Consider the following 16487-nt stretch of genomic DNA (forward strand, 5'->3'; position numbering starts at 1 on the left):
CAACACTCAATTTTAGTGGATGTCCCCTGGTTCTGGTATTATGTGAGAGTGTAAAGAGCATCTCCCTATCCATTCTGTCCATCCCCTGCATAATTTTGTATGTCTCAATCATGTCCCCCCTCAGGCGTCTCTTTTCTAGGCTGAAGAGGCCCAAACGCCGTAGCCTTTCCTCATAAGGAAGGTGCCCCAGCCCCGTAATCATCTTAGTCGCTCTCTTTTGCACCTTTTCCATTTCCACTATGTCTTTTTTGAGAAAATTCATCAGGTGATCCCAGGGGAATCGTTTTATTGCCTCTGATGGATTTTTGTGATGCTTGGGGGCGGAAAAAAAACAACCCGTCGATCAAACAGAGAAAAGAAAAAAAATTTGTGTGTACCAAAAGCAATGAAGGCTCTGGTTGTATGCATGCTTAGTTCGGAGTAAGTCTCATTCATCTTGGTGGGGCTGACTTTTGAGTAGACATGATGAAATTGTAGCATGTCTACCATTCCACTTTCAGTGGCAATTGTATGTTGAATCTGGTTTCCCACCAAACTTGTGGGGGTGTGTGTGTGTGGGGGGGTGTTTCTGGATAGGTTTTTAGTCTTCTGCCCCTGCAACCAGCCAATAGGTAGGCAAACGAAATCCCAGTAGGGATTTTTACAATTTGAAAGAAAGTTTCTATCTTTCAAGAAACCACAACATTCAGATGTGTCTGTCTTGATCTGGTCGCACATTCTGGCCTCCATCCTCCCACGCTCAGAGCAGATGGAATAGCTCAGCTCAGCTTGTCGACTGCTTCAAGGTCGCATGGTGCTGGTGGCCTTGAACCGGCGACCTTTCGGATGTTATCTTCAGGCAAATGGAGGCTCAACCCTCTAGACCAGACCTCCTGCCAAGCAAATGTTTTGTTTAAGACAATCAACGGCATGGCTCTGAATAACAGAGTTGGCTGCCCATCCTTTGCTAACACCCATTAAGGACAGAAGCTGGGACAATGAAGTCTCAATGACTGTTTTGAGAGCCAGGATGAGACCGCAGGGCCACACCGTTTAGGGTGCGAGAGCATCTTGTGCAACGTATGACTCATTCAGCCGCACGCCAAACTATGACATGTACTCTGAAACGGATTGCAAAAGCAGGCGTTTACACCAGCTCCTAGCTGGTCCGTTGAGTGGCTTTATTCTGTTTAATGTCTTCCATCTGCGGTGTGCGCTGGAGCCCAGGCTTGCGCAAGAGGGGGAAGTGGCCGATTGCTGACTCGCTGTAGATTTGCAAGTGGCTGAGACACAGGCCAGGAGCATGAGTCAGCGCTCAACCACACTTTATGGCTGACTCAGCACTCTGCCACACTCCAAGCATTCACATCGGGCATGGGAATCTGTTGACCCCTTCAGACAGCGGTTCAGAAGGAGGCGGACCACAATGCGGTCCACCCTGCCCCTGGTTCCTCCTCAGGGCTCAGTGCCTTCCCCTCTGTTGAGCATTTCTTCATTTGAATTAATTACAGTGCGTTTAGCAATTTTGCAGGAGGGCAGATCCTTGGTAGAGTGGGAACCTTGTTAATGCTGGCCCCCACGCACCCAACCCAGCATCTTGCTACTCAGTGGTGTTGATAGGAGGTGTGGGCCACACTGGGAGGGGGGGTGACACTGGCCAAAATTTTTAAAATCTTGGCATTTTTGAGTAATACCAAGATAATTAGCAACTACAGCTAATCAGGACTTGAGCCAATTAGTTACCTGACCTTTCCTTCACCACTTGGCGACCCACCAGTGGGTCCCAACCCATAGTTCGGGAACCACTGGTCTACACTGAGACTGCGCCTTAATTCTAAGTTCATTTCTATGCTCCCCAAGTCTCTGTTTTGCACCTGGTTCTGTGTGGTGGAATTTTGGACCAGGAAAAAGGAATAATGTAGATCTTAGATGTCTGCCTACCCCCAATGTTGGGGGCTGGACTGTTTTTAGGGAAACTCAGTTTCAATCCCCTCTGTGGATGCTCTCAGAATAACCTCAAGCACATCTTATCTCGCTTTAATGATCTACCTCAGGAGGATAAGGTTGGAGATACAACTCAGGCCAAATCTTTGTAGTTCAACCCATCAAAATAATAATAATGGACTTTTAAGTGCTGCTGTGGGGCTAGTTAATTGGTCTTGGAAACTGCTGCTGGGAGAAACCCAAACAGATTCTCGAATGTGTTAACCTCTTCCTCCGCTGAGAAAGTTGCATTTGAGGAATCCCCTTCCGGATGGGTTACACAACTGCTTTCCCTGAATGTTTACCGTGGGAAGAAGGTAAAGATTGGGGACAGAAGCAAGGGAAGAATTGTTGAAATGCTGGACATTGAACTGTCTGTCAGCCCAATCCTATCTACACTTTCCTGGGAGTAAGCCCCATTGACTCTAATGGGACTTACTTCTGAGTAGACATGCATAGGATTGGGCTCTGTGTCTTTTGAGATCCAGCATCTCCTTTGGCCTTTTTTTGCCCTGGTTTGAAGCAGGCAGCAAGGTCAGCTGGAAAAAACAGCTGGTGTGTGTGTGTGTTTCTGTGGGGAGGGAATTATTTTAATGAACCTCAAACCATTTTTGATGAGCTGCATTTATGGCAAAGGCCAAGACTTGTTTCTTCCTCTTCCCTTGCCCCGGTGCACACGAGTGAATTTGTTCTGCTAATAAAGGCTACACACAGATGACCTCTCTAGTCTTCTGATTTTGGCCGGGTGAGATGTGTATGGAGTGTATGCACTTGGGCATGACTAGAGTCTAGGCAGAGCCAACTTAGCCAGTGGCATAGCTAGAGGGAGTGCAAGGGTCACAATTGCACCAGGCTGCAGGCCACCTGAGGGTAACAGTCTGGCCACCTGCCTGCCCTCACAATCCCCGCCCCTTGTGATAGAGCAGGGGTCTCCAAACCCCGGCCTGGGGGCCAGATGTGGCCCGCAGCCAGCCTGTGATCCCCTGAGAGCCTCTGGCCCAGTTGACCAAATACAACCGGAGTTGTGCTTGTGGGGTGAGGGAATGGGGGTCCATTTAAATGTGTGCTTTATTCCTTGGGCCGTGTTGGTGCTTGAAGAAATCCTGGACATTGGAGCCCATTGACTCAACTAAGTTCCATTTGTATTTAATTTTTTTTCCAGCCCTCACCATTGTGCCAGATATCTGATGCGGCCTAAACTAAGTTTAGACCCCTCTCCTAGAGGCATCTGGTGTGCAATACAGGAAGCTGGACTTGAGGGGCCTTTGGCCTGATCCAGTGGATCCTGCCTCTTCTCTGCTCTTCTTGTTTATTTCCCTTGTCAAATCTGAGGAGGGTCAGCAGCACTCGGTGGTGGGGGCTGAAGTCAGCCTCAGGGCTCGAGCCAGTCCTGGATCTAGAAAACCACATCACTGGTTGGCAACCTTCAGTCTGGAAAGACTATGGTATCAGCCTACAGCACCCGGTATTCCCAGGCGGTCTCCCATCCAAGTACTAACCAGGCCTGACCCTGCTTAGCTTCCGAGATCAGACAAGATCGGGAGATAGTGTTCAGTATAGGGAGATGGCTGGCAACCTTCAGTCTGGAAAGACTATGGTAGAAGCCTACAGCACCTGGTATTCCCAAGCGGTCTCCCATCCAAGTACTAACCAGGCCTGACCTTGCTTAGCTTCCGAGATCAGACAAGATCGGGAGATAGTGTTCAGTATAGGGAGATGGTTGGCAACCTTCAGTCTGGAAAGACTATGGTAGAAGCCTACAGCACCCGGTATTCCCAGGCGGTCTCCCATCCAAGTACTAACCAGGCCTGACCTTGCTTAGCTTCTGAGATCAGACAAGATCGGGAGATAGTGTTCAGTATAGGGAGATGGCTGGCAGCCTTCAGTCTCGAAAGACTATGGTAGAAGCCTACAGCACCCGGTATTCCCAGGCGGTCTCCCATCCAAGTACTAACCAGGCCTGACCCTGCTTAGCTTCCGAGATCAGACAAGATCGGGAGATAGTGTTCAGTATAGGGAGATGGTTGGCAACCTTCAGTCTGGAAAGACTATGGTAGAAGCCTACAGCACCCGGTATTCCCAGGCGGTCTCCCATCCAAGTACTAACCAGGCCTGACCCTGCTTAGCTTCCAAGATCAGACGAGACCGGGCATGTGCAGGATAGCAGTTGCTGTCACCCCAGTGCCACTTTGCTAATACCAATGCAGAAAGCACAAAAGGCACTATTTTAAAAAGTTTATTCAATGATCCTAGAAAGAGCTATATAATAACACTGTTCCAATTTCACCATTGACGTACAAACTCCTGCCCTTCAAAACCGTACAAGCGATTGTCTTTGGAGAAGGAAAGATAGTTAGAAGGGGATGCCCCATACTCCAAAATTTGTTTTCCTTCCAGCTTGCAAGAAGTTTGGAAGAAAGTAGCTTCTGAAAAATCTCACTAGCTTATTTTATTTATTAAAAAAAAACAGTTCAGACATGAGGGGGCAGGTTAAAGAGTTAGCAATCCAGCCCGAAGGAACAGAGCTACTCTAAAGATCATATACAGTGACATCCTTACAGAGTGCCTGTGCCTTAAAGACTCCACAGGTCCGGCACGGCCAGGATCCATGCTCACATGTATCCAGCTGACCATCTAAATTGAGTGTTGGAAGAGTTAGAACAGACAAAAGAAAATATTTCTTTACTCAGCGTGTGGTTGGTCTGTGGAACTCCTTGCCACAGGAGGTGGTGACGGCGTCTGGCCTGGACGCCTTTAAAAGGGGATTGGACAAGTTTCTGGAGGAAAAATCCATTACGGGTTACAAGCCATGATGTGTTCGTGCAACCTCCTGATTTTAGAAATGGGCGATGTCAGAATGCCAGATGCAAGGGAGGGCACCAGGATGAGGTCTCTTGTTATCTGGTGTGCTCCCTGGGGCATTTTGTGGGGCCGCTGTGAGATACAGGAAGCTGGACTAGATGGGCCTATGGCCTGATCCATTGGGGCTGTTCTTATGTTCTTATGAGCTATCATCATGTCCCACCACTGCTCAGTGAGCCAGGGTCCACACTGATGCTTCTCAGCCGGTTGTTGGGAGGCAATGCCAGTCTGTTGTAAAACAGATCTGGGGGGTACTTAGGAATGGCTATCAACCACCAAGCAAGAAAAGGGGGCTAGCTGCATATACCCACTGTGACCTGTGACAGATTTTTCCTCCATCAATCAGTCCAATCCCCTTTTTAAAGGCATCCAGGCCTTCGGGTGCCATCTCCACATCCTGTGGCAAGGGGTTCCACAGGCTCCACACTCAGTAAACTCCACCGAGCTTACTAGAAGGCAGTGGAGATCAACCTCCTTGGCACCATTTTACAAGTTCTGTCGCTCCTCACAGTTGTCAAGTAAGCCAGCTGTGGGGGGACATGACCTGATTTTTTTGGGGGGGGGAGCAGCAGGCAAAAATCTTTCATGCCCTCCCATCCGGCAGGCACTGGGGCGAGGACACACCAAGGACTTTTGCCCTATAGCCCTCCAAAAGCTGGAGTCTGCAGTCCTCTGCCTTTTTAAATGGGTCAAAGTTCCCAACTCTACTTCCATTAAGGAAAAACAGCTTTAAGGGCAGGGCTGTTGGATCAGCTGAGTAGGTCCTTGCCCCAGAGATGCTACACACCCAGCATCTCTTTGTCAGTGGTCTGTGCCAGTGAAGAGAGACAGAAACTTCCCTTACCAGTTGAGAATTAAATTTCCCATTAAAGAAACAAGGTGTCCTGCACATGCCCCAAAGCAAGTTGGGGGGAGGGACTGTTGAAAGTAGGATTTTATTTTATTTTTGCAAGACTATGGCTGCAATCCTAACCGAAAGTTCCTGGGAGTAAATCCCATTTACTTACTTCTGAGTAGATCTGCTTAGAATTGTGCCCTATGTCTTCCTGCCCTAACCAGAATCCACACCTAGACACCTGCTGTTACATAGGAGCACACTGCTTGCCCTACCCAGCAGAACTCTTCTACAAACAGCTTCCAAATTATATAGGACTTGTCTCCAGCCTGGCTGTGCACTCCCAGAATCCCCTCTCGCTCGCCTACCCACTTTGCAGCAGCTGCTACAGCCACAAGCCAGGAGGGAGGTATAGTTTTCTCAATAGCAGGAGCACTGGGAAAACACAGTGGGAGCACTGGGAAAATCATATTTCCCAGGGTACCCAGACTGCTGCCACGGCAGGCGCAGGGCAAGCGTGGAAAGGAAAAGAGGCCCCCTTTCTAACTCAATCTCAGCAAGATAAGCAGGCAGGTCAGGAATTCAGAGATGGGTGAGAAGTGGAGTTTGTCTCCTGAGATTTTAATCTGAGCCAGGAGGGGGGTATAGTTTTCTCAACAGCGGGGAGCACTGGGAAAACCATATTTCCCAGGGTACCCAGATTGCTGCCACAGCAGTCGCAGGGCAAGTGTGGAAAGGAAAAGAGGCCCCCTTTCTAACTCAGTCTCAGCAAGATAAGCAGGCAGGTCAGGAATTCAGAGATGGATGAGAAGTGGAGTTTGTCTCCTGAGATTTTAATCTGAGTTACGGGAAAAAAATACAAGGGTGATGCTCACATCGAAGCCAAGGCAAGTATTTGCAGGTTTCTATGCCAAACCCCAGCATCACAAAGTTAAGTGAATTCTTTAGTCACTTGTCACTTTCACTGTGAGGAGAGTGGTTGAAAGTGACACCCTGCAAGGACAACAAAAAGGGGATTGAGATTTCTCTGCCGACGGTCGTGAGCGACCAAGCCTGAGATGGGTTACCCTGTGCAATTACCTCAAATAGCTTGATTTTTCTTCATTCAAGGAACTTATTGCTTTGATACACTGAGGAGAGCTTCTGCCGCAATACACCCCCCTCCCTCCGGTGCCAACAATCCAGCACACAACGATCGTTGTGCAACCACAACTGCATTGGGAATGGGAAAGTTTGCTCCCAAGAGGAGAATCTTCACTTCCAGGATTTGGTAAAGTCTAGTGGTTATGCCTAAGGTGGAACAAACTTCCAGGGAAATGGTTTTACGTGTCCATGCCAGCTTAGTGAAGCCAGAGTCCATTTCCTTGATGGACAAGTTGAGGTCAGAGCTGGCCTATGTACAAGCAGTCCTGTTCCAAACAGGGCAGCCTGCTTCTGGGGAGAATGGCAAAGAGTCACTGCCACCACTCCTGGAAGGCTGGACGAGGACTTGGTGAGTGAGGCTTACATGACAGCCAGGGCCTTCATCCAGTTATATTTAGGTGATCACTTAGGGGGAGATAGCAAAAATAAACTTCTGGCCCATCCTCTACAGATCCCAGAAGTACAGACAATGAATGCCCTGCTTGCCAATTCCACGTTGCATAGTACCCAGTCCACAAGGAAGGCTTGAGATGACGCTGTAGACCAGAATCCCAGAGCTCTAGTACAGGGAAGGGCTTCTACAGTAGAAGAACCACAGCTGGGCTCCCGGGCCCTCTTCTGCCAAAGACCTCCAGCAGCAGTGCTCCTGCTGGTCTATACCGTGCACGAGTCCTATATAATGATGGCAGTCTGAGTCGCGTTAGGAGGTTAATGATCAAGACAAGTCGCTTGCGTTAGCGCTAGATAACAGTCTGGGAGCGCTGCCGGAGTCCAGGGGGCTGCGAGGGCTGGCTGAGCAGCTGGTCGTCGTCTTGCCACAAGAGCCGCCTCTCTTCCTTCCTGGAGTGCTCTTCGTACCACTCCTGCACAGACAGAAGAAATCAAGGTCATTTTGTTGCCCCTTCAGGTTCGGGCACAAAGGGATGGTGGCTAATGCAAGAGCCAGGATGGTGTAGCGGTTCAGGAGTTAGATGTAGACCTGGAAGATCCAGGTTCAAGTCCCCGCTCAGCCATGAAGCTCCCTGGATGTCCTGGGGCCAGTCACTCTCTCTCAGCCTCACCTACCTTGCAGGGTTGTTCCAAGGACAAAAAAGGAGGGGAGCAACCACTGACACCACCTTGAGCTCCTTGGAGGAAGGGCGGGATAAAAACGTGGAAAATAAATAATGTGGAAAGCCTGTCACAGTTTAACCCAGTTGACCAAGAGCAGACACCCACCTCAAGTGGGTGGGACCCATCCTCCAGCAGGCAATGGCCACCGGTCCTCTTTTGTCCAACCCAGTGGTAGCCAGTGTGCATTGAGACCGTGTGAGTTGTGTGGTTCCGCCTGTTTCTTCCTTCCAGGTCAAGAGAGTGGGGAGAAAGCACACTCCACAAGGCAGACAGCAGAGGTGGCAAGATGGAGGGGAAGATGAGTGTGCCCTCTGAAGATGGGGGGGGGGGACACTTTCCAAAGCACTCCCCACCAAAGCCAAATTCTCCACTGGCATTTAGCTCAGTCAGAGAGCTGAGCCCTGGGAACGGCTTGAACTGCACAAACCTGAAGCCTTAAAACAAAATGGTGGCAGCTGTTGTGACTCAACTGAAGTCAGGTCAAGACCCACTTCTGGGTCTGAACCACCAGTTCAAAACCTCTAGTATACAGTGAGAGGCAGCAGATCTTCAGGCCATCTCTCCTAACCCTACATGGAGATACCAGGGACAGACCATGGGTCTTTTTTCCTGTGCAGAACATCTGCTGCACTACCGAGTCTTGGTTTCCACTCACACTTGGTCATTTTTAGCAGAACGTCAACTAAGTGGCAGCTAAGTGACCCAACGTACAGTGGGAGTCCCGCAGGCTGGGCACCATAACAGAGAATGATGTTTGGCCATCAAGCCACAGCCCCTCCCAACGCTGCAAATTTTCATACAGTTGGGGAGTGTCAGGCTACCTTTGCAGCTTTGTGCATGCAGTCCTGGAGTTGTAAGGAGTCTTAGAGGTCATCTAGCCCAACCCCCTGCTCCATAAAAGCAACTGCTACCGCGTCCCTGACAAGTGGTCATCCAGCCTCTGTTTCAAAGCCTCCAATGAGTGTGAGCCCACAATGGTTCTCTATACTCAGAGGCTGCAGAGCAATCAATCAGGGATGTTGTAGCTGAAGACAGCCTGTGTTGGTCTTTGATGACCTTAAGCGTCCCTTCCAACTCTACTATCCTAACTCAGGGGTGTCCAAACTTTTTGGCAGGAGGGCCACATCATCTCTCTGACACTGCGTCGGGGGCCAGGAAAAGAAAAGAATAAATTTACATTTTATATTTGAAAAAATTTACATAAATGAATACATTAGAGATGGAACTTATATGAATGAATGGAGGTCTTGCAATAGCTCAAGGCCTACATAAGCCTTACACAAAGCAAGGCCAGCCTTTCCGTTGCTGCCGCTGCTGCATCACAGATGTGAAACAGCAAGCAGTGGAGGGAGCCCCTATCCCATAGCCCATGCGAGAGGTCAAACAGCTGGTCGTCACACTGAGAGCAGTTGCATCAGGCCAGTGCTGGCTCCAGCAAATCTCTGGAGGGCAAGAGGCTCATTAGAGACTAGAAGCTCCCTGAGGGCTGGACTGGGAGTCCTTGAGGGCCGCAAGTGGCCCCAGGGCCAGGGTTTGGGCACCCCTGTCCTAACTGCATGAGGCAGCCTCTTTCAGCTCTGAACAGCTCTTACCATCTAGCCTAAATCTACTCCCTGTAGCTTCTGTCCACTGGTCCTAGTTCTGCCCTCGGGAGCCATCAAAGCAAGCTGTTCCCTTCTTTTGCACAACAGGATTGTCGAAGGCGCCATCCTTACCCGTATCTCTTCCTCATACATTTTCTTACTCAAATCGCTTTTTGTCCTCGATCTCCGACCCAGAAACAGCATCGACGTTTGCTACGGAGACAGAAGACAAGAGGTGAGCGCGCAGGTGGAAACGACCTGTGACTGATACCAGGGCTGGAAAAATAATTCACACGCATGCTGCTAAGTGAACCCGGATCATGACGTTTGAAAAGGGACCTTTCTATAAATGGCTTGGCTTTCGAGCAGTGTTTCTCAAACTGTAGGTCGGGACCCACTAGGTGGGTCGCAAGCACATTTCAGGTGGGTCCCCATTCATTTCAATATTTTATTTTTTTTAATATATTAGACGATGCTACCATGGTATGTGACTGCATTTGGGGACCTTTTAACAAGCTGCTATGTATATTCTTTTACCCTGCACATGCCCATCTCCTCTGATCTCAGAAGCTAAGCAGGGTCAGGCCTGGTTAGTACTTGGATGGGAGACCGCCTGGGAATACCGGGTGCTGTAGGCTTCTACCATAGTCTTTCGAGACTGAAGGTTGCCAACCATCTCCCTATACTGAACACTATCTCCCGATCTTGTCTGATCTCGGAAGCTAAGCAGGGTCAGGCCTGGTGGACTGAAGGTTGCCAACCAGATTGTAAATGGGACTTACTTGTAAGTGTGGGTAGGATTGCAGCCTAGGATTGTGAAAAAAATTTCCTGCTTGATGATGTCACTTCCGATCATGACATCACAGGTGGGTCCTGACAGATTCTCATTCTAAAAAAAAGTGGGTCCCGGTGCTAAATGTGTGAGAACCACTGCTTTAGAGAGTTCCTGTGGGAAGTGCCAGCTCTGACCACTGGAATCTTCAGCCCCAAACATAGCCTGCCCAGCACTGGTACTGCCTAAACATGGCTCACATGCACCATGACTGCCACAAGCAGAAGCAAGGGAAATCTACTGCGAATTGTAGTTTCCCAGCCCCTGTTTGTCTTCATGCGCACTAATGGTTGGCAACCTTCAGTCTGGAAAGACTATGGTATAAGCCTACAGCACCCGGTATTCCCAGGCGGTCTCCCATCCAAGTACTAACCAGGCCTGACCCTGCTTAGCTTCCGAGATCAGACAAGATCGGGAGATAGTGTTCAGTATAGGGAGATGGTTGGCAACCTTCAGTCTGGAAAGACTATGGTAGAAGCCTACAGCACCCGGTATTCCCAGGCGGTCTCCCATCCAAGTACTAACCAGGCCTGACCCTGCTTAGCTTCCGAGATCAGACAAGATCGGGAGATAGTGTTCAGTATAGGGAGATGGTTGGCAACCTTCAGTCTGGAAAGTCTATGGTAGAAGCCTACAGCACCCGGTATTCCCAGGCGGTCTCCCATCCAAGTACTAACCAGGCCTGACCCTGCTTAGCTTCCGAGATCAGACAAGATCAGGCGCACTAGGTGATATTTTTCCTCCAGTGCCTGAAGCAGGAAAAATGCCGTCCATGAAGCAGCTGTGCTGGCTTCACCTGCTCTTGGAAGGATCAGGGGGTCACACACCGACACTTTCTGATGTTCACCATCCCTAAATAGTCAGCTGGCCTGAGTAAAGGGGAGGGGTGTTACTTGAAAAAGTGCAAATGACCAATGCTGACTTTCTCGTCCCCCTGCCTCACCCGGTGTCTGTCCATTTGGGAAATGACCTTGAGGAGCTCGCCAACTGAGGAGGCCACACAATTCCTCCCGTAAAGCTCCACCAACGCGGTCAGTTCTTCCTTGGAAACTTCCTGCTCCAGCACGATGCCGGCATCTTCTGTGGAGGAAGAAAAAAAGCAAGGCGGATTACCGCAAAGGAAAAGGTAGCAGAGACATCACATGGCCTTGAGCGCCTCCGCAGAACGGTGGTGGAGGAATTTGTATTAGGAGGTCACAGAAAGGACTGCAGGGAAGACCATAGCTGGTCCTATAGCAGCTCTGGTGGGAGCCCAGTTCTCTGTGGAGCAGCCGGCTGCACATCATGTATAGCCAGTAGAGCATGGCAGTGCCTGAATGCTGCTGGCAGCCTCTTCTTCCTCCCATGTGGAAAAGCAGGGAGGGAGTAAGTGGGGAGAAGCCACTCTGGGTCTCCAGTCTCTTCTCCCCACTTCTTTGCTGCTTTTTTCAACTGGCAAAGACCAGGAAGGACGGAGGCCAATCACACTGCCCTCAACAATAGTTTCACAAGGGTGCACTGTATGGTGAAACGAGGCTTAAAGGAAAAGTGGGAGCAGAACAGAGCAGAACAGAGCAGAAGAGAGGGATGGAATAGGGTCTCCTATCTTCCATATTTCCTCTCCCTTGCCATTCCCCCTTCTTTTTTGAATTCAGGGATCAGGAAGAGACGCTGAAGGAGGAGGAGTTTGGCTTGGTATCTGATGCACTGGGAGGTCTCAGGCCGGCCCAGGGCCCACTCTTCAGTTTAGCCTGTGCAATCTTGCTCTGCCTCGCAGTGCTTTTCCAGGCCTTTAGGCAGGGAGCTGCCTTTTGCAGCCCTACTCCCAGATATCCTTTCCAACGGAGAGGCAGATGACTGAATTAGGATCTGCCGTTGAGCTGGAGGACCTCCTTCTTTGCACAGAAAATCTGCAGGTTGCATTCTGAGAATGCCACCCCCAGACCACAACCGTAAGAGTTGCATTTAGCTTTGAAATCCGTCTGCGAACTCTGCCTGTTCCGTGTACTCCAACCTGGGTACAAAAAGCGGCACAGTTCCAACACTTGCCTTCTGAATCTCTGTTCTTCCGGGAATAGTTCATGCGGAACACAAATGCTTCCAGTATAAAGGCAACAATTATGGTCATCACCACCTGGGACAGAGGAAAGGACAGGAAAAAAAATCACTTTATTCAAACTAACTTTTAGTCCGTGGCAGCACTAGGGTTTGGGTCACCCAGTATAGGAGGCCAGAGCATCACCCCTACGACAAACCCCCTCCCATGCAGTAGGTGGGGCAATGCCCCGGGCAGTGGGTGTGGTGATGTACATTGCCCCACCCTGCTGATTTTTTGGCTACAACTTTTGACAGACTACAGACAGCCTGAAAGTAGAAGCATTAATATCTCTTCTGCATCCCAAAAACTCTGGGTGTAAAGTGATCCTGCAAGGCATTGAGTGAGGTTGCCCAAGACGGGGTTCCGGGTCTGCTCACCTACAAGGCCAACTAAAGTAGCTTCCTTGGGCAGCAGACAGAGGTTGCCCAGATAGAGGTTGCCCAGCAGATAGAGGTTGTCCATCCTCCATACACCTGCACACCTCCACTGCTTCTCCTCCTCCTTCCACACCAGGGATTAGAAAAGAAAGGAGGAAACAAAACGGAAGCATAGAGGAATGGAAAGTGGTGAGTTAGAACGTAAGAGACACTCTAGCCCACCACTCTCTGCTTCTCCACACTTCCTCTTTCCTTCTCTTCCTTTTCCAATCCAGGAATTAGGAGAGCCAGAGGTTGGCACATGGGTAAAGGGGGTAAAGGGGGGGAGTATTTTAGCATGCTACTTCAGGCACTGGGAGGTCTTTTGCCAGCCCTGGCAGGAGTCTGGACAAATCCTCCTGTACTCCATGTCAAAGTCAATCCTGGCTACCCACGGATTTGTTCATCTGCAGGGAGCAGAACTGCCATTTATCTGGCTCCATTCGCTATTTCAGCTATCTACGGACACCGCAGCATCTGCGGCCATCCTAAAGCGATCTCCTAAAGCCACCTTTAAGGTCTCCACTGGCTTTCTGAGGGTCTCCACTGATGGAAAGATAGCTACCCCTCTCCCTGAACCCAACTGATCCCATAGGATCAATGCCTCCCTAACCATGGATTTGTTATCCACTGGGGTTTGCAGGAACATACAAAATTTTGAGACATACAAAATTATGCAGGGATGAACTAAGTGGATAGAGAGATGCTCTTTACTCTCTCACATAACACCAGAACCAGGGGACATCCACTAAAATTGAGTGCTGGAAGAGTTAGAACAGACAAAAGAAAATATTTCTTTACTCCACGTGTGGTTGGTCTGTGGAACTCCTTGCCACAGGATGTGGTGATGGCGTCTGACCTGGACGCCTTTAAAAGGGGATTGGACAAGTTTCTGGAGGAAAAATCCATTACGGGGTACAAGCCATGATGTCCATGTGCAACCTCCTGATTTTAGAAATGGGTAATGTCAGAATGCCAGATGCAAGGGAGGGCACCAGGATGAGGTCTCTTGTTATCTGGTGTGCTCCCTGGGGCATTTGGTGGGCCGCTGTGAGATACCGGAAACTGGACTAGATCCAGTGGGGCTGTTCTTATGTTCTTATGAACCTTGCCCTAGCAAAAACTGTATAAAGTGAAGTCTTTGTGGCTATAGAGAGATGGCCAACCAATTCTCCAATTGCTTTCCTTAACACCCAGCCAGACAGCGAGTTCCGCAGACGCTTGCTGAAGTTTTCACACCTTTTAAGGTTGCTGTCAATATTATAAGTTTGCTAAAACTGGTGATTTGCTGTCAATTAAAATAATAATCACACACACACACTAAAGTCATTGAATAGTCTTGTCTGCTTGTTCCACCTACCATGGTTACAATATAGAAGATCATGAAGTAGAGACGGCTCCAGTGAGAGGTCTCTGATGTCACCCCTTCCTGAAAAGGCAGGAAAAGAGTTTAGCGACATGGGGAGAAAACCCCAAGTTTCAGTTTCTCCAACATGAGGGCACTCAGGTCAGTATTAAGCCTAATCCAACCTGACTCCATCACAGAGCACAGTGCCGCTGAAGAAAGGTGAATGCTTGGGAGAGAGGGGCAGCTGATCAGAACTGCCCCCTCCCCCATAAACATGCCTTTCCCAAACAAGTTCATTTCCTTATGAGGCAATCTCCACCCAAGCCTGCCCATCCCCTTAGATCAGGGGTGTCCAAACTTTTTGGCAGGAGGCCCACATCATCTCCCCGACACTGTGTCAGGGGCTGGGGAAAAAAGAATTAATTTACATTTCAAAATTGAATAAATTTATATAAAGGAATATATTAGAGATGGAACATATGAATGAATGAAGGTCTTGCAATAGCTCAAGGCCTATAAAAGGCCTTGCACAAAGCAAGGTCAGCCGTTCCTTTGCTGCCAGTACTGCATCACAGATGTGAAACAGCAAGCAGTGGAGGGAGCCCTTGTCCCACAGGTGAGACGGTTGGCCATCACGCTGAGAGCAGTTGCATCAGGCTCCAGCAAGTCTCAGGAGGGCCAGAGGCTCACTGGAGACTGGGGGCTCCCTGAGGGCCGGATTAGGAGTCCTCAAAGGCCGCAAGTGACCCCAGGGCTGGGGTTTGGGCACCCCTGCCTTAGATCATCTAGGGAGGCTTTTTTTGCATGCCCCACTGTCATCAGGAGCTCAGCTGATGATGCCACGCAAAAGGGCCTTTTTGTAGTGGCCCCTCCATGTGTAACACCTATCACAGGAGATATGGCTGGACCCCTCCTGTCTCTGTTTCAGAGCAGACTGGAAAACAAGCACTGAGCCCTCTGCCATATATCAGTTCTGCTACTGAATTTGCTTTTGGGGCTGGTATTATTTTATGCTGGGTTTTTAATTATAGCATTCACATATATTTTTACAAGGCTGTAAGCCAGTTTCTGGGCCTCGTGGGAGGTGAAGAGGAGAGGTAGAAACTTAAGACGACCATCAAAAATTTCCTGCTATGCTCAAGAGCCCCCAAAAGGTACAGAAACAAGCGACATGATGAAATCTCTGGAAGAGAGTAAAAGCTTCGGAATGACACTTACCATAATGATGTACCAGTCATTGACCACTGTCAGCTCAAACAGGGTCACTGCAGGAGGGCAGGGTGGGGTTTGTGGAGAGAGACAAAACACATTCATATATCATTGATGGAGATGCTCTAGGACAGCGGTTCCCAAACCTTTAAGCACCAGGACCCACTTTTAAGAATGACAATCTCTCGGAAGTGAGGTCATGAACCTGGGAGTGATGTCAGGGCCAGAAGTGACATCGTCAAGCAAGAAAATTTTTAACACCCCCAATACAACCAAATCAAATCTAATTAAGAAAGTAAATTAAAAGATGACAATAAGTAAAAGTTTAAAAATTTATTTCAAATAAGGAACCCTCCTAACCCCTGCCCCAAACTGATCTGTTTTAAAAAAAAATTCCCAAATATCCCAAAGACTGGAATCCTATCCATGCTTACTCGGGAGTAAGCCCCACTGACTATCGTCCTTAAAAGCATACACATAGTAGCCTGTCTCTGTCACATTTCCCCAAATGCAGTCACATAACATGGTAGCATCGAGTCTAATATGTTAAAAATAAAATGCACGCTGAAATGAATGGGGGACCCACCTGAAATTGGCTCACGGCCCACCTAGTGGGTCAGGACCCACTAGGTGGGCCATGAGTCAATTTCAGGTGGGTCCCCATTCTGAGAAACACTGGTGGGTCCCCAGTTTGAGAAACACTGCTCTAGGACGATTTCCAGCTATGGGCAGGAGGTTGAACCCAATGACCTTGGGGATACCTTCCACGATTCTGTCTCTCCAGAGACACTTCCATTTTCAAAGCAATGTGAAGTTAGCAATGGAGGCAACAGAGGAGCACAGGAAGGCAATGCCTCTGTGTGTCCAGTCTCCAGCAAGATTTCCCCGTCACCCACAAGGCCGAGGCTCTTCCATTTGGGGCCTTACCAAAACTGTTCAGGACGTTGTCAAAGTTATTGAGAAAGTAGTAGCCCTCTTCTACCACCGTCCTGTTGCCAACGGTGTGGTTCACCCAGCGATAGGCGTCTGCCACTGTGCTGGTGCTGTGTGGGGAAGGGAGGGACACAAAACAGCAAATAGTAAGAGCGACACATAGAGAGGGGCATT

General features: G+C 49.2%; 2 protein-coding genes and 5 pseudogenes across 2 annotated transcripts in view; 1 reads left to right on the forward strand and 6 right to left on the reverse strand.

The window, feature by feature from the left end:
* Positions 1 to 188, forward strand: part of SLC8B1 (solute carrier family 8 member B1) — a 27521-nt gene extending 27333 nt beyond the window's left edge. The window contains exon 17 of the mRNA XM_066611124.1: positions 1 to 188. This exon is cut by the window's left edge and continues 1161 nt beyond it. The gene's annotated coding sequence lies outside the window, so the exon portion shown is untranslated.
* Positions 189 to 3412: 3224 nt separating this feature from the next.
* LOC136636157 (5S ribosomal RNA) lies at positions 3413 to 3535 on the reverse strand (annotated as a pseudogene).
* Positions 3536 to 3868: 333 nt separating this feature from the next.
* LOC136636150 (5S ribosomal RNA) lies at positions 3869 to 3991 on the reverse strand (annotated as a pseudogene).
* A 29-nt stretch (positions 3992 to 4020) lies between these two features.
* Positions 4021 to 4140, reverse strand: LOC136636160 (5S ribosomal RNA; annotated as a pseudogene).
* A 44-nt stretch (positions 4141 to 4184) lies between these two features.
* TPCN1 (two pore segment channel 1) overlaps positions 4185 to 16487 on the reverse strand; it is a 49409-nt gene continuing 37106 nt past the window's right edge. The window contains exons 21-27 of the mRNA XM_066611125.1: positions 16308 to 16423; positions 15390 to 15436; positions 14184 to 14252; positions 12359 to 12443; positions 11274 to 11410; positions 9631 to 9711; positions 4185 to 7665 (exon numbers count right to left, since the gene is read on the reverse strand). Coding sequence (XP_066467222.1) covers positions 7543 to 7665; positions 9631 to 9711; positions 11274 to 11410; positions 12359 to 12443; positions 14184 to 14252; positions 15390 to 15436; positions 16308 to 16423 — 658 coding nt within the window. The 3' untranslated portion in view covers positions 4185 to 7542. The remainder of the gene's footprint in view (positions 7666 to 9630; positions 9712 to 11273; positions 11411 to 12358; positions 12444 to 14183; positions 14253 to 15389; positions 15437 to 16307; positions 16424 to 16487) is intronic.
* Positions 10655 to 10777, reverse strand: LOC136636151 (5S ribosomal RNA; annotated as a pseudogene).
* Positions 10807 to 10929, reverse strand: LOC136636152 (5S ribosomal RNA; annotated as a pseudogene).

This window comes from Tiliqua scincoides, unplaced genomic scaffold (genome assembly GCF_035046505.1).
Source record: "Tiliqua scincoides isolate rTilSci1 unplaced genomic scaffold, rTilSci1.hap2 HAP2_SCAFFOLD_94, whole genome shotgun sequence".
Taxonomy (NCBI): domain Eukaryota; kingdom Metazoa; phylum Chordata; class Lepidosauria; order Squamata; family Scincidae; genus Tiliqua; species Tiliqua scincoides.